The sequence below is a fragment of the Ambystoma mexicanum genome, chromosome 2p (assembly GCF_040938575.1).
Source record: "Ambystoma mexicanum isolate Mex_15411 chromosome 2p, UKY_AmexF1_1, whole genome shotgun sequence".
In the NCBI taxonomy this organism is placed as follows: domain Eukaryota; kingdom Metazoa; phylum Chordata; class Amphibia; order Caudata; family Ambystomatidae; genus Ambystoma; species Ambystoma mexicanum.
The window spans coordinates 85,815,447-85,838,031 of NC_090923.1; the positions used below are offsets into that span (position 1 = coordinate 85,815,447).

At 48.5% G+C, this 22,585-nt stretch overlaps 1 protein-coding gene across 4 annotated transcripts in view; it reads left to right on the plus strand.

The window, feature by feature from the left end:
• Positions 1–22,585, plus strand: part of QRICH1 (glutamine rich 1) — a 557,471-nt gene that overhangs the window by 493,399 nt on the left and 41,487 nt on the right. For all 4 annotated transcript variants that reach the window (XM_069643302.1, XM_069643300.1, XM_069643303.1 and 1 more), the window contains one exon: positions 4,426–4,516. In XM_069643302.1, the coding sequence (XP_069499403.1) occupies positions 4,426–4,516 (91 nt within the window). The remainder of the gene's footprint in view (positions 1–4,425; positions 4,517–22,585) is intronic.

Genomic DNA, 22,585 nt, shown 5'->3' on the forward strand with positions numbered 1-22,585 from the left:
TGCAAAAGACAAAGTATTCCTCTCCACCAATCCTCACTTTATCCTGAAATTACCATTGGATTCCATAAGCATTCAACTATCAGCCTACCTACATTCTTTCAGAACGCCACCTCCCCAGTGGAGAGAGCATTGCACTCCCTGGATGTAAAAATGGCGTTTAAAATACTATCTGGACCGGACAAAATCCTTTAGAGCGGCGAGACCGCTCTTTATCGCTTTTGGTTCCTCGACCAAAGGGAAAGCCATCACAAAACGGGCATCGCAAGGTGGATATCCTCAGTGATTTCCTTCTGCCACGCAAAGGCCAACAGACCACTGCAGACTACAGCCAGGGAACAATCTACAAGAGCCAAATTGGTCCCGCCTAGCAAGTGCCCATCAAAGACACTTGCTAGGCGGCAACATGGGCAGCGCCTCGCACGTTCACTGGGCACTACTGCCTGAAAGACGTCGATGGGACACTCGATGTCAATGTTTTTCCATAGGAAAAGTACTAAATCACAGTAACCAGTGATTTATCAGCCTGACCATGGGGTTTATTCACAGCATGTGAATCCATGAAAGATACAAACGCTGGACAAATGGAGTTACAGGTAAGAAACTGCTCTGTAATGAGACTACATATGTCTGGCATAAAAAGCCTATGAATATACAGCATTTGTTGGCCCTTTAGGCATAATTTAAATGTAATTGTTATACCGAGTTAGTATATTCAACTACAGTTCTTGTGATTTATATATATAATCCTACAATCTCTTTTGTGATTTCTATTGGTACTAACTGTGTACTTGTCCATGTGGCTTCTTCCCTCCCTGTGGTGAATCCCAACAGATCTGCCCTTGCTTCCCAAAAAGACATTGATCTGTCTTTTGGTTGGAACACTGTCTGGTCCTTTAGGATATGAAAGATTGAGATTATCTTGCTTTATGCTGACGATGTATTACTTTTCATAAGAGACCCAGCTGTTCATCTGGACCCCATGTTACGCGATATCACCTGTATAGGTACATACTCCGGGTTCACTATAAACTATACTAAATCCGAGATCTTCCCCCCCCTTACTAGCTCCACGATACGACCTACCACTGAGTACCCGCTCCGTTGGTCCCCAAACAGGATCAGGTATTTGGGAGTCCAGGTGTCCCTGACCAAAGATTTGCTATTAGCAGACAATTACCGCGCTGTGGCAGAGCAGTCCGAGGCCAAAATTGCACGCTGGCGCACCCTTTCACTATCACTAGCCGGAAGACTCTCGCTGGTAAAGATGATCTTGCTTCTGAAGTTGCTATACATACGTAATGTCCCCGTCTGGCCGGGTAGGAGATACTTCACGAACCTGCACAAATTGTTCGATCAATTCTTATGGAACTCTGGCGCGGTGCAAAAAAAGTGGTCAGATATGACACTACCCTACGATAGAGGGGGCTTCACAGCCCCGGACTTGCTGCTATATTGGACTGCATCACAGGCACAGTTCGCATCTTACTGGTACCCTGGGCCCCACCCCTTCCTCACGTCAAACTGGAGGTTCTGGCAGCGGCAGGCACCAATGTAATGTCCTTGAATCTAAACCGGCAGTATGAACCGGATTCTCCCATTGACCCCGTCCAGATCACGGTGCAGGCCTGGGGCCAGATGTTCAAAACTTGTGATGAACAACACCCGTACTATAAATGGCTCCCCGTCTGTAATATTCCCGGGCTGAAACCCACACATGACATCGCCCTGGCGCGACACTGGGAGGCCCTGGGATACCGCGCCCTCACTGACTTCTATCCAGAGGGGCAGTTTATAACACCGCAGACGTGGAGGCTGGGGCACTCGGGTTCAGTTCTGGAGCTTCTGCAGTTCTACAGACTCTGTGCTGCTCTTCGAAATGCATGGCATGACTTCCCCAATGAACCCTAGGACTCCCCTGGGATTGCCTACATCGCCAACTCAGGTGGCGCCCGAGGGGTGGTTTCTTCACTATATAAACGCCTACTGACCACTGCTTCTCCCCAGCCATCCAGGGCCCGGGACGACTGGGCCTCCGAGCTGGAGCTGGAACTCACCGATCAACAGTGGGAAAGGTTGTGCTCTCATACTAACAGGGTGTCCCTAAAGTTCTGCTACCGTACCATACAATCTAAATTGCTTAACAGGCTGTACTACACTCCCATGTAGAATCACAAGGTTTGCACGCCCTGATCCTCGGCTCTGTCCTCGCTGCGGTGCAGAAGGTGCTGACCATCTGCACATGTTTTGGGACTGCCCGGAACTGGCCACATTCTGGAGTAAGATCATAGAGACACTGTCTGCAGTTACTGATTCTGTTGTTGAACCTGACCCGATGGGGGTTCTGTTTGGGGTGTGGCAGCCTGGTGGGGCTAAGGTCATTAAGTTCCTGAATGTGAGCTGTGTAGTAGCCAAGAAATGTGTGTTACAGAGCTGGAAGAGCCGTACCCCCCCCTACATTCCAGAAATGGTTAAATGTACTCACGTGGTCCCGAAATTGCGAGGAAGGGTTCCTGGGTACGCTCCCAGCCCGTTCTCATCCCCAAAACATATGGTCCACATTCAATAGCTACTTGAATACTTCAGTGGACGAGTCCTCCCAGCCCTTTCTATTAACGGTTTGAGAACTTGGCGCACTGTGATATGTCACTCCTCAATTACTGCTGTTCTACTCTTGCTTATATGCCCTGGTATTCGTCTACATATGTACCAAATTTGTTTTTATTGCTCTGATGTTTGTGTATGCTATATGCCTCTGTCAACAAAAATAAAAGTAAAAAAAAAAAAGATTTGCTTTGCAGGGAAACTGCCTCTAGAACCTGAAGCTCTATTAGGATAACACTAACCAACTATTTTCCTTCCCAATAATCACTATCTTATGTGTATGCTGACTATATACAATTACTGAATTACTTTGTTGGGGCACGTATTACCAATGCCAAACTTCTGTAACAATTGTGCGTGGTCAGCAACTACCAACTGAGAAGTGGCCTTTTGAAAGTATTGCAAAGTATACCTATGTGTGTTGGTTTATTGTGCAAAGTATTTAACAGTGACTCTTGTGTAAACGTAATAAATCTGTTATAATATAAATGTATGAGTAAGTGTTTCTTTGAGGTGCATTACTAGCTATGTTAAGTGTACTTAGCTACAGCTCAAATCGTCCTCTTAAAATACGCCTGATGCTCTGCCACTCTACCAAGATCTGAGTAGTACAGATTTGTACTAAGAGTTGGGGGATTCACAAACCACTGGGATAGCTTACTAAACTCTTACCTCCAAGTCGGACTTTAGGAAAACCTCCCCAACACCCTCAATAAAGGGTTGTTGAAAAAATCTCCCCACGATGACTAATTGAGGCAAACCTCATGCTTAATACATGGAATGTGAGGTAGCCTTCTGCACCACCTAACATGGTTATGCCTTGCGGAAGTGCCTAGATCAATCTGCAGATGTCTCTTTTGGTCAGACAGTCCTATTAGCCTTTTGATAACCTACTACCAGTCATACTTCATTTTTTGGTAGAGTTGAATAATAGACTACCAAAACAATTTGTTATATCTAAAGAGAACTACAGGAAATCCTTACAGATAACTTATTGTCATATATTAGGCTTATACACAGCTTCTTGCCTATTTCCAGGAAATATTTAAAGGACTACCTCAGTTTACTGGCACTAGAACAGTGACTGATAATACTGTGTGTGTTGAAATACAGTGCTGTAAGTCCATGCAGCGGCTGCATGCTTTCAATACTAACGGGTAGATTGGTTTCTGGTTTCTGCATTATAAACCTAATACCAAAACTACAATTTTAGGGAAATGCTAATAAGAAAAGTGTTTAAAATTCTTTACTATAAATCTGATTAGTCACAATTTAGTTATGAACACAGAAGTAGTTACGGGACAATTGTATGAGAGTTATTGGATTAAAACGTTTGACAAAAGGGGAAGTTGTATAATGAAGTCTTGAAAATAAGCGTTGTGGGGTAATTCCATCATATGCTGCCAAATGTCATTTGCGAGACTCAGGATTAATCGGTTGTATACCCGAGAAATTCGGCACATCAGGAAACCTGGCCTTGTCAATAATTGTAGATCTTGCCATGATGTTGAATCCTTGAACCAGATCTACAGTCAATGTCCAGTTTTGCAATCAGTTGGGCACATGTTTTCAAAATGGGTATATAATAATTGTTGGCTGAATAATTAGGAATTTTGGAAACACATTTTTTAACGGTAGAAATGCAGCATTTTTAATTGCAACCGTGAATTTCTTAAGCTAAATGTAACTGATGATTTTTAGGTGATGTGCCATCCTATTGTATTTTATGATTAGAAGATGTCTTTAACCTATATTTCAGTATTTTTATTTTGAATGGGATATCTCCCACCTTCTAACCTGTCTCTTCTGGTTTCTAACATTAAGTCACAGATGATATGTATGCAGAGCAGACTGAGAATCCAGAGAATCCATTAAGATGTCCAATAAAGCTATATGATTTCTACCTCTTCAAATGGTAAGATTGTGCGTGAAAGCATGCTAATGACTAACTACTTGAAATTTGTCTTCTGGTTGACAAAGCTCTAGAGACCCTGTTCTCTCTGGTACAAGAAAGTAATAACGAAAAAATGTATTTAGGCAACCAGCGCTATAGTACCATAAACTGCTCATCTGCAAATCTGACTCGAAATGCATTAATTTATGTGCAAGTTAAGCTCTAGGTTACGGCAAACGGAGGACAGAAATTATTCACCCAAACATCAACAAAGTTTGCAACAGTGCCTCCAACAAAAAGAGAAAAACCTGATTGAAAACACAATAAATGGTTTAACTTTGAGTATGGCAGTTTGGAAAGGACAGGGTTGAATTTGGAAGGCTACTGCCATTAGTCTGCACTCATGGAATTTCTTCCCTTCAGTTAGCTAGAAGAAAACAGATGAAAGTAATATCACTTTAATGATTCTGACTATATATACATGTCGCATCGCTATGTTTTTAAAATCCACAATTGCAGCTCAGCATATGGCTCTGCATATTTGAGGGGGTAGGAGTAAGACTCGGACATGAAGGTGGTATGATGTTTGGCCAAGAACGTTAATGAGAACAACAGGTGGGGGTGTAGTTGGAGGAAAACCCAAAACTAGCTAATGAAACTGTCGGAATGTCCAAAGTAAAGTTCACCATCCTCTGTCCAAATCCTAATCTGTCCCTTACAAGCTAAACTCAACATAAAGTTAAAAGGGGAATGTCTCTTGGCTGGCAGCCTTGAGCCCAGCTTTGTTCCAGAAAGGTGGTGTAGAAAATCAAGCAAAAGTCCCACAAGACTCAAGAGGTTGGTTCCCTTTCCCTGGAGTCTTACCAACTTTATGCGCAATATTCTCAGTGTATGTAGTGGTCAAGATAGGTCCCATGCCCTGCGACAAGGAAGACTGGCCTGGGCACCTTTTCCAAGCAGTCTTGAAGGTTACAGACACTTAATGAGCAGGTTCTGCGACAAAGATAATCTTGTTCTCTCTACCAAGCTAACCCAGTTCTGAGGTAATGCGACGAGGAAGAATAGCCTGGTTATCTCTCTTCAAGCTGTGCTGAGGGTCCCCGAGCCTTTCTGAGCTGTCCCAGCTCCCAGGTTCTGTGATGAGGAGGAATAGCTTAGTTCTCTTACCCAAGCTGTACTGAGGGTCCCTGTTGGAGCAGTGTTTCTAAAGTCCACCCAAGGGGCTTTATAAAACTACCCTAGGGGCAATAGAGTAAACTCCATCTTCGTATAGACCTGCACGGCATAGTTTGGTAGCGTGGACAGAGCAGTCAGGCTTATCTTACTTAGCAGGGTGAGAGGGCTGTAGGCAGGTACAAAGAACTTGTAGTATACATATGGTCCAAAGAAACACTGATGTATAGATTGATTTTATATACACAGGCAAAAATTCTTCAGAAAGGTAAGTACTATATAGATAATAAATGAAATATAAAAACCAACACAATACTTATGGTAAGTAAACCAAGCATAAACCACATTTAGAATAGCAGTATGCAGTTCAAGGGGAGAAAAACCTAGCGATACACATTTCGAATGGCAGTAAGCTATCCATGGGGAGTAAAACCACATTAGTGGACTTTAAAAATGGTCCAAGGCAATTCAAGATAATCTGACCCTAATGGTAGTACACTGTGACTTATTCAGTTTCTAGAATAATATAGTTACACCATCCCTTTTCAGAACACAGTTCCAAGGTAGGCAATAACTTGTGAATTACTTTTCAGGGGGCAGTATGCACTTCATGGATAAGTGAGAACTCCGGATTCACATTTAGAATGGGAATAAGCTGTTCAAGGTGAGTAAATCCCTATCGGTGATAAGCTCTCACACGATTACAAGAATACGTAGTTCTACCAAAGTAGAGGGGATACACTTCAAAGGTGAGTAAATAACTTTGTATACTTTTCGGAGGGGAAATACACAACTCAAAGGTAAGTAAGAATTTATTAACACTTTGTAACTTATTCTGTTTCTGGAATCAAAGGTATACACTAACACATAGCAAGTATGTACTTTGCAATACTTGTTCTAATTTCTCTGCAGAGGCCTTATACTTTGGAGTCTTTCCCTATTCTAGGGCACAAGGGATCTCGATGGCAGAAGGGGGTACCCTGGTGGTCCAGGAGACAACTGTAGGCGGGTCAGAATGAGGCAGAACTATAGGACAGTCAGAGTGTCAGAGGAGTTCTCGTCAAACAAGTATCAGACTTTAGAGTTAGTAGACTTGTTGGGCGAACAATATAGGCAAACTCTCAACTTCACGAATCACCATCTTAGCCACACAGGAGCGATGCAACACTTTACTTAAGTATTTACCCAAAGCCACACTGGACCTCAGCGTTGAAGAAGGGCTTGCAGACTGATGCCTCCACAATGCAGCAGCACAGGACCTAGTCCCTGTATTCTTGGTTGTGGTGACGAAAGAACGGACACTGGATGGGAACTTGCAGCAGCAGTTGACAGAAAAGGCTCCCAGCTAAGGAATGAATATTCAGTGCTTCTCGCGGCTCTGTGATTTTTGGCTCCCTTTTCAAGGTATCAGATAAAGGACGGTTGTCCGTAATCGGATTTGCCTCGCTATCTCGGTCCTGCACTCAGGTGAGGGGACTTCAAGGAGTGAATCGTGCCTCTGGAGGTCCAGCAGGAGTCCACCAAAGTTTCAGCGAGATTCGTTCTTCGGAAGACGTTGCACAGCAGTCGGGTTCAAGGTCCCTGTAGCCTAGGAAGAACACAGCTGGTCGTGGGATGGCTCGAAATGCAGGTCTGAAGATCATCTTCTCACCAGTCTGTGGATCAGAGTCAGCGTCTTTCAAACTCCTCTGTCACATCAAAGAAGTGGGCAGCACAGGCAGCGGTTACACAGCAGGCATCTCCGGTCACTGGAAGTAGCTACAGCGGGCTTCCCCTCTTCAGATTTGGTGCCAGTGGCCGACTACTCTTCAGCTTCCAGGCCAGATATACATGAACCCACACACAACAGCTACAAACTCTCCCTGCAGTTTACAGAAAGGGGTGGGTGGCTGTCAAATCAGGACATCAAGTGAGGACTGGATTCTCTCAGGCACACCAAAAGACAAAGGAAAGCAGAGTTTCGGACTCCTCCCTCACTTCCTGCTGTTAGGGGCGTTTCCCTAAAGTCCTCTTGAGGTAAGACTTTATAAAACTATGCCAATGGATTTTAGATCCCAAACTTAGTATCACTCTGCACTACTCATAGAACCTTGGTAGAGTGGCAGAGTAGTCCTGCTGATCATAAGAGGAAGATGTGAGCTGTAGGTAAGTTCACTGAACCCAGTTAGTAATGCAATTCAAAGAAACACTTCTACCAATTGTTGGGGAGGAGCGAGTGCCTTGCTGCACCTCTTTAGCGCTTTACAATTAGTCAAGACTTCTAAGCACTATAACACTGGGAAATCTGCTTTCATGCAAAAATAATCAGAGGCATGGCCAGTCACTAAATAAAGATAGTTATTTGCATCTTATATTTCAATCCCAGGTATTGAATTAATTTGTAAAACTGTTGTACATTGTAAAATAGCTTTGTTCAAAACACACAGTAAAAAGCAGGCTCTCTGCCAAAGAGGAATGTGCTTGTGCTAAGAATAGATCGCAGAGCTTGTGTGCGGTGTTGCATCACTGAGTTGAAGAGTGGAGAGAATGGAGTGGATGATCAACTGGTCCTGTTAAATCACAGGCCAATGGGGACTAAAAAAGATTCAAGGCACGACAGAATACTATGGGAAAACAGGTTTTTTGTAGGAATTGCTGCACCAGATCAAATATTAAGTGCTGAGAGAATGGCGTGAAGATGTGTTTATGTATGAATGTTTATAACATAGTAAATTATGCTAAACAAGAGTGACACAATAGTCTTGCATATTCAGCATACTGTTATGTAGATTTTCCCAAAAGGAACATGACCATGCAACACTGCAGCATCTGCAACATCCCTTGTATGGCAAGAGGGATAAGTTTGGAGGAGCTCTGCGGGTATCCAGTGACTAACTGAAGAGTATTTAAGCTACCGGCCCAGGAGGAGTCTTCAGGAATTAGGAGCCAGCGATGACGACGACAGAATGCCCTCTGCCATTTCCCCAATCCTCATGATCTGTAAAGATTAAAGTCTTGTCATCGCCTCCAAGACAGCCTCATGACTTTTGATTCCCTAGAGGAGTGCATTTACTCTGGTTTATGGTGATTATGGGTCCCCTGTATTTTTTTAGGGGTGCGCCCCTGTAAAATGGGGCTCGCTTTCACAATCAATGTATATAAAATATAGATTTATATTTACACAAGACCTGCTTTTATATATTTGATATATTGAACCTAAACACATAGGCCCTCATTACGACCCTGGCGGAAATCGGAAAACGATGGCGGAAATGCAATACCGCCATCGAATAGCGCTCGGTGCGACTATGACCCGTCACCGCAAAGTACGAAGCCATTAGCGACACCGTAGTGAACGCCAACGCTAACTGCACCAAGTACGCGCGCGCGCGCCATGCCAAACCGTAAATACCACCATGGCGCAAGGGTACGCGAATTCCGACCCTAGCGGACATGTACCTAACGCCATCAAGCATGGCGGAAAGCACCATTCCGCCATGGTGAGAAGTACGGCATCGCGAATCAACCGTAAACGGCCCCACTGAGTGCCTGTACACCGCTCCCTGGCCACAAAGTACAAGTCCCCGTAGGTGCAATGAAGTCACAATGCAACCAGTGAAATGTACAAGTCACCCATGCATGCCAACGAACAAAAGATTCACAAGAGGGGCCAATGAGAGCTGCAGGGCACAGATGGCACGAATACAGAAGCCATTCCAATGGACATGACCACAGTCCCCCCCCCCCCAGAAACGCACGCAAACACAGGCACCTGTGACCAGCAATATTCCGAAAATCACAACATTCCACCAGTCCACCTGGCTGACCGGCGTCTGTTACACAAAACCCAATCCCCCGCCCCTGAGCATGACAACATTCAAACAGTCATATTGGCAGCCCCCATCCCTGACCTCACTGGGCTCCGTAGGCAAACGCGCCCAGCACAGTACCACGCGACTATACTCCGAAGCCTGAACCCAATGCAGATCTCCTCACAATACATCGCTCCCCAAATAGGAATATGCCACATCACTCGCAAAGAAGAACGCTACACGGCCCATATCAGAATAGAAATTTAATCCACAACTAAATCACCAAGCTCATACAGCCATTAGTCCATGAACTCCAAAACACACATCACCATCGTGGGCTGCATCCGCAAGGAATGACCAGCTACTACTTGTGTGACGCCCTGTTCCATCATGGTACACAGAGCCACATTCACGTACGAAAAGGCAACATGGAAGCGCACAGAACCGCAGGCCCGTCCCAATGGGGAGGCACTAGTCCAGCTGAAAGGCCGAAATGTTGCTCCGAGCCACTAGTACTGCGTAAGGGCATGTGGCCCATTGGCGATCGTCCCATAAGATCGTAATGCTGCTCCACTGATTAACACGAAGCAGCAGGTGTCGGGAGTACACGCCATCTGCAGGAGTGGCATACAGATGGCAGTGGCAAAAGGGGAGGAGATACCTGTCAACCAAAAGAAAAGAAAAAGAACAGAATGGCCATCAGAACTACATTCGAACAACTCACTTCAATGATCACACTAAATCCACAGCCATATGCATGCTAGCCCACTCCAAAGGATCATCACCACCCCAAAACCACTTGCGACTCATAACTATCTATATCGAGGTGTAAACACCATCACAAACGAGTGTACCTGTGCATGCGTCTGTCAAAACAGATTCCATCAGATGGGAATGTTAACGTGCATGGACACAAGTGTCTGAAGGCGCGTCGAGACAGGGAGGGCTCAACAAGGCCAGATAGACGATGGTACCACTATGGCAGCCCTGCATCACATAGCGCAGGGGAGGCGGATAGATTCCAAGAAGCCCTGTACATGGCAAACCCTGTATCAAATCACCTGCCCATGCATCCATTCATCATTCCCTCATCCTGTCATTAAAACGCCTGAATATATACTCACAAAACATTCGAAATTTCCATTGAGTCTGTTCGTTATGCAGCCTGCAAAATCCACAGTGCCCCAGCCCGTAATTCCAGTGTTGTGGAGTTACATGTATTTGGGAACGTCCGGCCTCATCGGCCACGTCACTATTGCGCATCCCAAACTATTCCTATCAATCATTGCTTCCTCGCCATGGCCCCTGTCTCAAGGACATTTAACAATAGAACGTTATATTTGCAGTCAGACCTGTGGGCATCTCCTCTCCGCTAGCTGAATACCGAAAGCGCCGGCCTTCGAATTCCTCATTTGCAACATCACGTCGAAAAGGCATCTGTGGCCGTTTGAAATCACAAATTATTCCAGCTAGTGCGGCTGTGTGTGAAAATGGCAACTGCCATCACCCACTAATGGGACGCCCCGCCCGTCGTTGCAACTCGGTACAGTGATGCATGAGGGCCCACCGTTACTCGAGTACTACGTTCCACTGACCCATCACAAGTCTGTTCGCGACTGCAAAGATTGTATGTGAAACAATGGGACCATAGCCGAATGTACATATCAACAAATGTTACACGGCCATCGGGTACAAATACATGATTGCAATAGCAAGATGCCATTCCTCGATTCGCAGCGTTGTGTGCGGGACGTGCTCGCCCAAAGGGGAGAGCAGCTTGCACAGGTGGAATGATTCACCACAGGTGGAGGCCATACAGCCTGAAAACACATAAAATGCACACCCAGTCTCCTCCCACAACCACACCCACTCCGAAATGCTACCGGCAGGACTCGCGATGTTGGCCCTGGGGGACTTGATAGCACTGCAAGTACTGCAACTCCAAGAAGAAGACGAACACCAACTACAACCGGCCGCACGGAGGAGACGCAGGAGGAGGAGGAGGCCAAGGCAGGGCCAGCAAGGGCCGCCAGCACAGCCACTACCACCACGCAGGCAGCCCGCAATCCCACGCCTCTGAGCACATCCGTTCAACCTCACTGATGAGCAGATCCACACCCTCTACCGTTTGGACCGGGACACCATAGCCGCCATTGTGGACATGACACAGGCTGACCTTGTCAGCATGATAGATAGCCCAACCGCCATCCCACCCCTACTGAAGGTGGTGTCTGTACTCCACTTCCTGGCCACAGGCACCTACCAGCACACAGTCGGACAGTTGCATGGCATTTCTCAGCCACTGTTCTCACGGACACTATCGCAAGTGCTCGATGACCTCCTGCAGCACGCAGACGACTACATCTCTCTACCACGCTCGGAGCAGGAAATTACCAACACAAAAGTGGGATTCCATGCACTTGCCGGCATACCGGGTTGCATTGGTGCCATCGACTGCACCCATGTGGAATTGGTCGTCCCACATGCCATGGAGGCCCAGTACCGCAACCGAAAACAATTTCATTCCCTGAATGTACAGATGGTGTGTGACTCCAACAGGATCATTACACATTGTTGTGCCAGATTCCCTGGATCAACCCATGATTCTATGGTCTTGAGGAACTCTACTATACCACGCTACATGGAGCGACACGCAGGGAACAGATCCTGGCTACTCGGTGAGTCTCTTTTCATGCATGATGATGTGGGGTATGTGATGCGGCAATGACCTGGCAGGAAGGGGGGAGGGGGGTGTGCGTACGTAGCAATGGCATTCCACATCATACGTTTATCGTCCACATACAGGTGATGCTGGGTATCCACTGAAGAGATGGCTCCTCACACCAGTCCGGAACCCACGGGACCAGCAAGAGGAGGACTACAACCATGCCCACTCACGTACCCGTGTAGTCATTGAACAGGCATTCGGCCTACTGAAGACTCGTTTCCGCTGCCTCAGCAGGTCTGGCGGGGCACTCCTGTACCGCCATGAGAAGGTTGCTAAGATGGTCATGGCATGTGTCATGCTCCACAACATGTGCGTACGTAGAAATGTGCCCATGCCCCCTGACGCAGAACTGCAAGCACCTGATGATGGTCATGATGAGGGTGGGGATGTGGCAGCACCTCAAGGAGTCTGCGAGGCACCGGAGGGCCGTGACATTCGTCAGCATCTCATTGATGCATGCTTCTAGCACTCACGCCTGGTGGCTGATACATGGACACGGGACTCGTGGCACTGTGTGTGTCTGGTACATGCACAATATGGACTGTACGCCTATGATGGCCTAGTACACAAAGATCATTGTCCACACATCTCATTGGTTGATCGTGCACAGTTTATGGCATATGTGATATCATGTTGAACACCCTATCGACCCGCCACCCTAGTGAGCCCAACACACCCCCTCCACCCTCCTACCACCCCCCCGAACACCAGTGTCCAAAGATGCTCATTGTCAGTGGGCTGTCGCTATTGCAAGCCCCCTCTGCGGGTGTCAGGGGCACCCCTGCCTGTGGAGCGCAGGTTCCTCCCAGATCTACGTTGGGGGCTGCCCTGGACGGAACTTGCAACGGATGATGTCTCTGCCTGCTCACGTCCATGCATGTCCCTAAGGGTTTGTGAGAGCTCAGTGAGCACACGGCACACTGCGGCAAGTTCGGCGCATACGTCTTTGGACGTCGCATGCAGTTCCCCCCTCAGGCTCTCGGTGCTTCTCTCCATTTGGACTCTCAGGCTCTCGGTGCTACTCTCCATTTGTGCCCTTAGTGTCTCTGTACTTCTCTCCATTTCTGCCCTGAGTGTCTCAGTTGATGTTTCTATGTCTGACTTAGTGCGCCCACATTCATCAGCATGGTCCTTGAGGAGCGTGGCCAGTTGCTGCTGTTGCACGATTAACTGGTCGAGGGACTGTTGCCTCTGCTGGGCCATGGCCATTTGCGGGGGTGTCACAGAGGGGCTGTTGACCTCATGTTGCCTTGCCACAGGGCTTGGGGGGGATGGCCAGTCGTCTTGTGGGTGCCCCTGCGTGGTATCCTCATGTTGTATGGGATGGGACAGACAGGGGGAATGGGACAGGTCATGGATGGATCTGACTTCGACATCCCCGTCTTCTGTGTCGGAGCATGCTGCCATCATTGGGGTGTCACCTATGGTGCTGCTGCCACCAGAGGCAGTGCCTTCTGTGGCATCCGTTTGGGGGACCTGTGGTGGTGGTGTTGTGGGCATGCTGGCTGCTGGGGTGCCTGTTGATGTTCCCTCCTCTGTGCTGCCACCCGATGTGTGCTGCTGCCGTGTCTTGATGCGTGCAGCTGAGGTGGAGGGTCTTTGGCCGTTGGTCTTGGCCCTCTTTGCAGGTGCGCTGGTAGGGGTGTCCTGATGCTCGTCGTTTGGATCAGACCCTGTGGTGGAGTAAAGGAGGGCGAGGGTTAATAATGGGTCTATGGGTATTGGAATGGCATTGTTTCACATGCATTGGGGTGGTACCTGAGGGTGATTTGGGTCAGGGCCTTGGAGGTGCTTTCATTTGTGTGTGGAGTGAGGGTGCAGTTGTTTGGCAGCCTGCAGTTAGGGTGTGCCTGCTGCACGTGTAGTGGGTGTTTTAGTGGTTTTTAATTATTTATGTATTTATTGTGAGTTTTAAAGTGCGCTATCAGGGCGATGTGTGTGGACGTTCTCCTGGACATGTGTTTGTGTTGCACTATGTGGACACATGGTAGTTCACATGATTGGACATTGTGGATTTAGCATTGTTTTATCTGGCCCACCTACCTGAATCTTCGGATGTCTGCACTCCTTTCTCCATCCCTCCGACTCCCTCTATGCTCTCCATTCCGATGGTGGAGGCACAGATTTCTTCCCAGGGGGTCAACTTGATGGGTGATTCTGGACCTCCCCCGGTGGCTGTGGCAATGTTGCGGTTGGCAGAGAGTATGCTGCGGACGCGTATCCGCAGGTCGTCCCATCGCTTTCGGCATTGCTGTGGGGTGCGGGGTGCGGTCCCCACCGCACTTACCCGCTGTGCCACCAGAGCCCATATGGCCTTCTTGTTCGCAAGTGCCGTCCTGGTCATTTGCGTGGAGAAGACGACGGCAGCATTCTCCTGGAGGGTCTCTGTTAACACGGTGAGTTCCTCACGGGAGAAGTGGACCTGCCGCTTGCGGTCGCACGCTTTCTTCGCTACTTTTCCCATTTTTCTTGGTTTCGCTAGGGTGGATGACGGGTTGGGGTGTGTCTCGGGGTAGTGTTCTTAGTGGTTGTGTGGTTTTTGTGGTTTTATAGGTGTACGGCGGGATGTTTCCCGTTCCGGGCCCATGTTTTTACTTCCGTTTCCGTATGTTTCCGGTCACCGTACTTTCCGGTAGGCGCACTCTGCGGTGTCCGCTGTGATGGGTGGCGGTATTGCACCTAGGGCGACGTACGGCGGCGGTGTGGCCCGTTTTGGGGTCATTTCCGCCATCGCGGACTTTGCACTTCCGCCATGCCGTGGTGCTCGTGCCCGATGGGTCGGAATGGCCCGCACTTTGCTCCTTCGTGCAATGGCGGAAACGCTATTTACGCTGTTGCGGTCCGGTCAGTCACTTTCCGCCAGGGTCGTAATGAGGGCCATAGAAATACTTTGATACTTTTCAAAGGCCATTGCTTGGTTTGTAGTTGCTTGCGGTTACAATTGTTGCAGCGTTTGACACTGACTATTCCACCGTATTATCGGTAAAACAGCGCACTCGCGTAAGACAGAAGAAATACGGTTAGTTGGCAAACCCACATAAGATTGTCTATTAGGAAGAAAAACAGTTGGTTAGTGAAATACTGCTATAACTTGCAGTTCTAGAGGCATTTTTTTCGCACAGTATAGGTAAGAATTGGTGCAGTCACAACGTGTGAGTACACAACGTCGAAAGACGCCGGCCGTGACCGAGACACTGCTCGTCCGCCTTTGGGGTCGAGCAGTCGTCGCGCCCACCGGGCGCCTTCGAGGTCTCGGTCGGACAAGGATGGTTGCTCTAGACATGCCCGTTCCAGGTCCCGGTCCTCAAAGCCCTCGAGACCGCAAGAACCTGTGAAGTCTTCGAGGAGGACATCGACGCCGGCGCCGCTGAGGTCGTCGACGGACACTCTCGAGGCTCTGTCTCTGAGGAAGTCGTCGACGCCATCGGCGCCCAGGCTGTCGAGACACGCTCGGGGCTCCGTCCTCGAGGCCTGTGTCCATATGGCCTTGCAGAGAAGGATGGCTGCAGCTTGGACTTCTCCGGAGAGTCTCCTGGCAGTCGGCAAGTTCTTGCCGAAGAAATATCGCCCAGCCAGTGGAGACCCCTGCTAGTTGACCACGCAACCTACTCCGGAAAGTTTGGTGGTGCAGGCAGCTACGGTCCCTGCGAAGCAGGCGTCCTACCCTACCATCCCTCCTGATAGGGACGACAAACGTTTTGACGGCTGGGCGAAGGTGTTTTCTTCTGGTGGTATGGCGCTTCAGGCTGTCAACTCAGTTTGTGCCTTGTCTCGTTTCATGCACACTCTGTGGAACTGCATTTCCTTAGCGGCTGATCATATTCCCGAAGGGGAGGAAGGGGATAGTTTCCTTGCTATCGTGCAGGATGGCAAGGATGCCATGTGTGAATCCGTTCAGTCGGGTCTGGACATGGTTGATTGTGTCATCCGGTCCATGTCGGCGAGCACCGCAATACACAGGTTTGCGTGGTTGAGGAAGTCTGGTTTTTCTCCTGATGTGCAAGCCCGGCTCCACAACATGCCCTTTGATGGTGAACATCTTTTTGGCAGCAAGGCTGACGAGAGTCTTGAGAGGTTGCAGACCTCAAAAGGTGCAGCAAAGTCGTTGGGTGCTGCAGTCCGCCAACCTCCGCCTTTTCGTCCTAGGGGACCGCAATGGAGGGGAGGTTCCTTTCGATATTACTCCTTTAGTAAATCGAGAGGAGCTGCAAGTCAAAGGGGCAACCGTAGGAGTGCCAGAGGTGGAAAACAAGCTACTCGTGGTGCCAAGGCCGCGCAAGCAGTTGCCTCTTTGCCCTCAGGCACTGCCGCAGCCGCTTCAGCTCAGTCATGAGGCCATGTCCCATGGTTCGCCGGTTGGGAGAAGGCTGGCGCGGCATCTTGTTGAATGGCGTGCCATTACTTCAGATGTGTGGGTTCTGGAGAGCATAGCCCACGGCTACTGTCTTCCTTTCCGGCAGAGGCCTCACGACAATCCACCAGGGGATCTCTCTTTGAAGAGTCCGGATCCGCTCCTTGCGCAGGAAATACAGTGCCTGCTGGAGAAAGGCGCCATAGAACTGGTGCCTGTAGCGGAGAGGAACAAGGGATGGTATTCCCCTTATTTTTTTATTTCGAAGAAAGACGGGGGATTGAGACCCATCATGGACTAGCACGGTTTGAACAAGCTCTTCAGGAAGGACAAGTTCAAGATGGTTACTCTTTCTCAAGTCCTCCAGGCCCTTCAACTTCAGGACTGGTTGGTGTCTCTCGACCTCAAGGACGCTTAATTTCATGTGCCGATCCATCCTAAGCACAAGAAGTACCGAAGATTCGCAGTTGGCGACTCACACTTTGTTTCGGGTCCTGCCGTTCGGATTGACCTCCGCCCCGAGGGTCTTCACCAAGCTCATGGTGGTGGTGGCAGCGTATCTCAGGAAAGGGGGGATTCACGTCTACCCATGCCTGGACGATTGGTTGATCAGGGCGTGCTCTCCCGAGCAAGTCCTGGATCATCTGTCAGTCACCTGCCACTCCCTTCACAAGCTGGGCTTCTCCCTCAACTTAAAGAAGTCCCACTTGACACCTACCCAGCGGCTCCAGTACATCGGAGCAGTGCTAGACACATCCCTGGGGCAGCGTTTTCCCTCCCCAGGTGAGGGCTCATCACATTCAGCAGATGGTACACAAGTTTCAACATGCCCAGAGTGTCCCGGCATTCGAGTTCTTGAGGTTGCTCGGCCTCATGGCATCCTGCATTCTTCTGGTGCCAGAGGCCAGGTTGTGGATGAGATCTCTGCAATGGGCTCTCAAGATGCAGTGGTCAGTCCTCCGGCAGGATGCCGGACCCCGTTCAGGTGCCGCCCTCGGTCGCCCAGGACCTTCTGCGGTGGGCCGTTGAAGGAAGTCTGGGGGGGTGGGCTCCATTTTGGCTGCCCTGGCCGGAGGCGACGATCGTGACGGACGCATCCCTCACGGGATGGGGAGCTCATGCCAACGAGTTTAGTCAGCGGTTGTTGGTCTCCTTCCGAGTCCAGACTCCATATCAATCTGTTGGAGCTGAGGGCTGTCAGGCTTGCCCTGAAGGCTTTTCTGCCGACTGTTCGAGGGAAGAATGTCCTGATTCTGACGGACAACACAGTGGCCATGCACTACCTCAACAAAATGGGGGAGGCAGGGTCACTTCCTTTGTGCAGGGAGGCGATGCAGCTGTGGTTCTGGGCCATCCAGCAGGAAGTTTTGATCTCGGCAGTTCATCTGGCCGGAGACGAAAATGAGACGGCGGATGCTCTGAGCAGGCAGAGCGCGATCTCTCACGAGTCAGAGATGGCTCAGGTGATTCTCCTGGAGATCTTCGACTTTTGGGGGACCACTAAAGTGGATCTCTTCGCCTCCAGTGTCAACCCGGAAGTGCGAGAGGTTCTGCTCGTGGGAATTTCCTCCAAGAGGAGCCTTAGGAGACGCGTTTGTGGTCGAGTGGTCCTTCCCACTGCTGTACGCGTTTCCTCCAGTCCCAGTCATTCTGCAAGTGCTGCAGAGGTTACGGAGGTTTGGTTCCTGGATGATCCTCATTGCTCCGGCATGGGCCCAGAGGACGTGGTACCCGGACCTTCTCGACTTGTCCATCTGCCTTCCACGTCGTCTTCCCTACCGAGACGATCTGCTCTCACGGGAGGGGGGTCAGGTTCTTCATCCAGAGGTCAGATCCCTCAACCTTCATGCTTTGCTTCTGAAAGGTTGAGGTATAAGGATTGGGACCTCCCTGAAGACGTTATGGAGGTGTGGCTTTTGGCCAGAGGGCCAGCAACAAAGTCCCTGTACCATTGCCGTTGGAGAAAGTTCTGCGACTGGTGCAGGGTTAAGTATGTGGATCCTTTTTCATGTGACATTCCTGTGCTTCTGTCTTTTTTGCTTTCGTTAGCCCACAAGGGCCTGCAAGTGGGTACCATTAAAGTTTACCTGGTGGCGCTGTCCATATTTAAGCGCTCGGCTGAGGAGTGTTCTTATTATCAAATTTCCTTTAATTTCTCATTTTCTCAAAGGGCTACTCATGTGTTTCCACCGTCAACTTTCCAGGTGCCTGGTTGGGATTTGAACTTGTTCTAAAATTCCTAATGTGGGCTCCATTTGAGCCTTTACATTCTTGTCCTTTGAGACTGTTAACCTTTAAAACTGTATTTTTAGTTGCGGTCACTTCCGCTCGCAGAGTGAGTGAGTTGCAGGCACTTTCAGTTAAGCCACCCTTCACTTTGTTTCAGAAGGACAGGGTTGTCCATCCTTTCTTCCGAAAGTGGTGTCGGAATTCCATTTAAGCCAGAAGGTCATTCTTCTGGCATTTTATCCTCCTCCACATCCTGGTAAGGAAGAGGAGAGGCTCCATAGGTTGGATCCTAGGAGAGCTTTAAGTTTCTACATTTCACGCATGTCCCGGGTCAGAGTGGACGATCAGCTCTTCATAAGTTACGCTGGAAGGCGTTTGGGACAAGCTGTTACTAAGCAGACTTTATCTAGATGGATTATCTTGGAAATTTCTGAATGTTCCCGCTTGGTGGGTAAGGACCCTCCAGTTGGCTTACGGGCCCATTCTGCTAGGGGGTATGGCTGCCTCTACTGCCCTGCAGAAGGGTGTTCCTATTCAAAACATCTGTGAAGCAGCCACTTGGCCTTCAGTCCATACTTTTGTACGACACTACTCCCTAGATTGTATCAATGGGCAGGATCTGGCCTTTGGCAAGGTGGTCCTTTACTCTGCAATTTGATTGGGCATTCTAAATTTCTAAATTATTTTTCCCTCCTCCATACGTTGGTACTACTTTGGGAGTCTGTCATAGACATGGAATACGTCGGAGGACCCAATCCCCTCGAAGAACAAGTTACTCTTACCTGGTAACGGTATTTCGTTGGGATGGTCCGACAACGTATTCCATATTGCTCCCTCCCTACCTGCCCCGCTACAGAATTTCTTATGCGATTGCAGCTTACGTTTCCGCAAGGCTTTCTGTGGTCATAATGGCAGTAGATTGGTGCCACACGTTCTGGGAAAAAAACTACAACTGAGGCTACGGGCGTCATGCGTCCTACTTATAACATCCAGTGACGTCAGCTCGACGGAGGCCCTCGAGGACAACGTATCGACGCAGGACGCAGATGCCGAAAATTTTCCGAAGCAGCACAGCTGTGGTGATTACTGTCATAGATATGGAATACGTCGTCGGACCATCCCATCGAAAGAACGTTCCCAGGTAAGAGAATAACTTGTTCTTCTACTGATGAACATACATCAGACTAAGCCCTTCCTGAACCGCTTTAAATAGTGAATCCATGTTTGAATATTATATCTTCTAAGCCCTTTTGACCTGCTTTGGCCAATGAATATATGTTTAAATAGTTTATTTTCTGAATTAGTATGACATGTTTGTATGCCGACTCCAACCCGTCGGCTGCAACTTCTGTTTTCCGTAGCTAATCCCGGACCAGCCCATATTCTCTAGAATTGACTTGGCGATCTGCCTCCCTTGCCCCACACTCTGACCTTCTAAACCTAACGATTACTTGCTGGACTAACCTTAACCTATCCACTGAACTACCATAGTGAATACCTACTGGACAGGTCTATCCTCAACAGAGCTAGCTTCTTAACTTCACTACAGCCCCGCCACTACTCTTGCTCAACTACCAGCTGAGCCCTCCCATAGTGCCCTCCTCACGTACTCTGATTTACTCGGTGCATTATGCATTTCCCACCTACCCAACATCTATTACTACCTACCCTCATACTTATCGCCCACTGGCTAACATCACTCAAACCGCAGCTGATTATTATCATGCGCCACCCTAACAATGTTGACCACAGAATCAAAGCCTCTCTATTCCTACCAACACTAAATATCCCCATCATAGATGCCAAAATCAAACCAACTTCTCTTCTACCAAAACTGCTCGTAAACACTATAGGGACCGATAAGGGGCGACACTTAACCCCTCTTCCGACAGGAGTACCACCAACTCCGTTATCAACCTGCCATCCACCCACCCTAGCACCAAATCTAGAAATTCCAGACTATGCACCGGACTACTCTTACCATCTGCGCACACTCAATAGTAGCCACACTAGCCATGCACACCCTAATGCTACAGCGATCCGCCCCAAGACGCCCTGGCCCACATACTCTGTTCACTCCAGCAAGAGCAAGGACAAAGCCAAATCTGACACTACTGTGCTAGCCAACCAAGGAACTCCAAGCCAAACTAACTCTATCAACACTAAATTGGTCAATCCCACCAAGTCCCTGAAAGGAGCCTTAGTTAACACAAGGTCCTTAGTTGCCCACACTACCGAGGTAGCCGACACCTTTCTATCCAACAACTTGGACTTCCTAGCAGTAACAGAATCCTGGCTGCACGCAGAAGCAGGTCCCGCACTACTAGTAGCCATCCCGGACAACTACTGTCATCAGAGCCGACAGACCCACAACCAGAGGAGGAGGCATTGCCCTAATCTTCAGGAACACTCTTGACATGAGACTAGTCCCCTCACCATCACTATCTTCATGCAAACTCCTCTCAGCTAAACTCCAAACCGCACATAAAAGTACCACCTCCATTCACCTTATCTATAGACCTCCAGGACCCTCAAACGCCTTCGAAGAGGATATAACGACCTTACTGTCTGAGAATATCGAAATCACCTCACAAACCCTTATCCTAGGAGATTTCAATCTAGGCTACAACGACCCTAACGCCATCCTAGCTAACTCCCTAGCTAACTCTATGGTAGAACATAGCTTCTCTCAAAAAATGACCCTCCCTACTCGTGAGAAGGGAAGGACCCTTGATTGGGTAGCGGATTTAAACTGCAACATCAGTAAACAGCATTCCACCCCAAACATGGACAGACCACCACCTTATCGAGTTTGAGCTCACCAGAAACAAGTGGAATATTGCGGCTGAGGTAATCTCGCCCCTTGTTAATTCGACTCTTAACGCCTTACCTAACACAAGTGACCCTTACGTCCTTGTAGACGCATATAACACGTAGCACCTCTCAAAATGCGCAAAGGAAAACCAAGATCACGTGTGAATTCTTGGTTTACCCCTGAGCTAAAAGTGATCCGCACAGAAAAAAGAAAAAGAAAAACTCTCTGGAAACTCTCACCCTCCCCTGAGAACGAAAACAATCTAGTTTCCATCTCTACCAAATATAAAAATGAGATCATTCGCACCAGACGCGATACCTACAATAACAGAATAAATCCAGCAGGTTCCAGAACCAAAGGCCTTTTCACCATCCTGCCAGAAATTGAGTCTCCCAGCCCACCCACAGATATATGCCCAAAAGACAAACTTTGGTGTACTAACATTCAAAGTGCGCTCACCAATAAAATTGCCAATCTTCAGACCAAAATAGCAGACAAACAAATTACTTATTAACCAACCAGCTACCAAACTCCTCTTGGAAGCACAGAACCACACAACTCCGCCCCTACTACCTCATGGCTTCAAATTCTCAAATGTAACTATACCGGATGTACAAAAAATCATTGCCTCTCTGAAACCATCCAACTGCCAGGGCGACAGCTGTCCAGCACTGATTATTAAGGATGCAGCCAGAGACTTGGCCCCATTCATCACCAAACTCATCAACTCTTCCTACACCAGTGGTGTAGTACCCAGCAACCTGAAGGAATCCTGGGTACTCCTATTACTAAAAAAAAAAAAAAAAACTCTTGACCCCACCATTCCAACCAACTACAGACCAATCACTACAGTCCCATTTTTACTAAAGATTTTGCATAAGGTTGCTTATCTGCAACTACAGGACTACCTTGAAGCTAACCAACTCCTAGGATAACGGCAATTTGGTTTTAGACCTCAACATGGGACTGAAACCGCCCTTGTTCACCTGAAAGACAAAGGTAG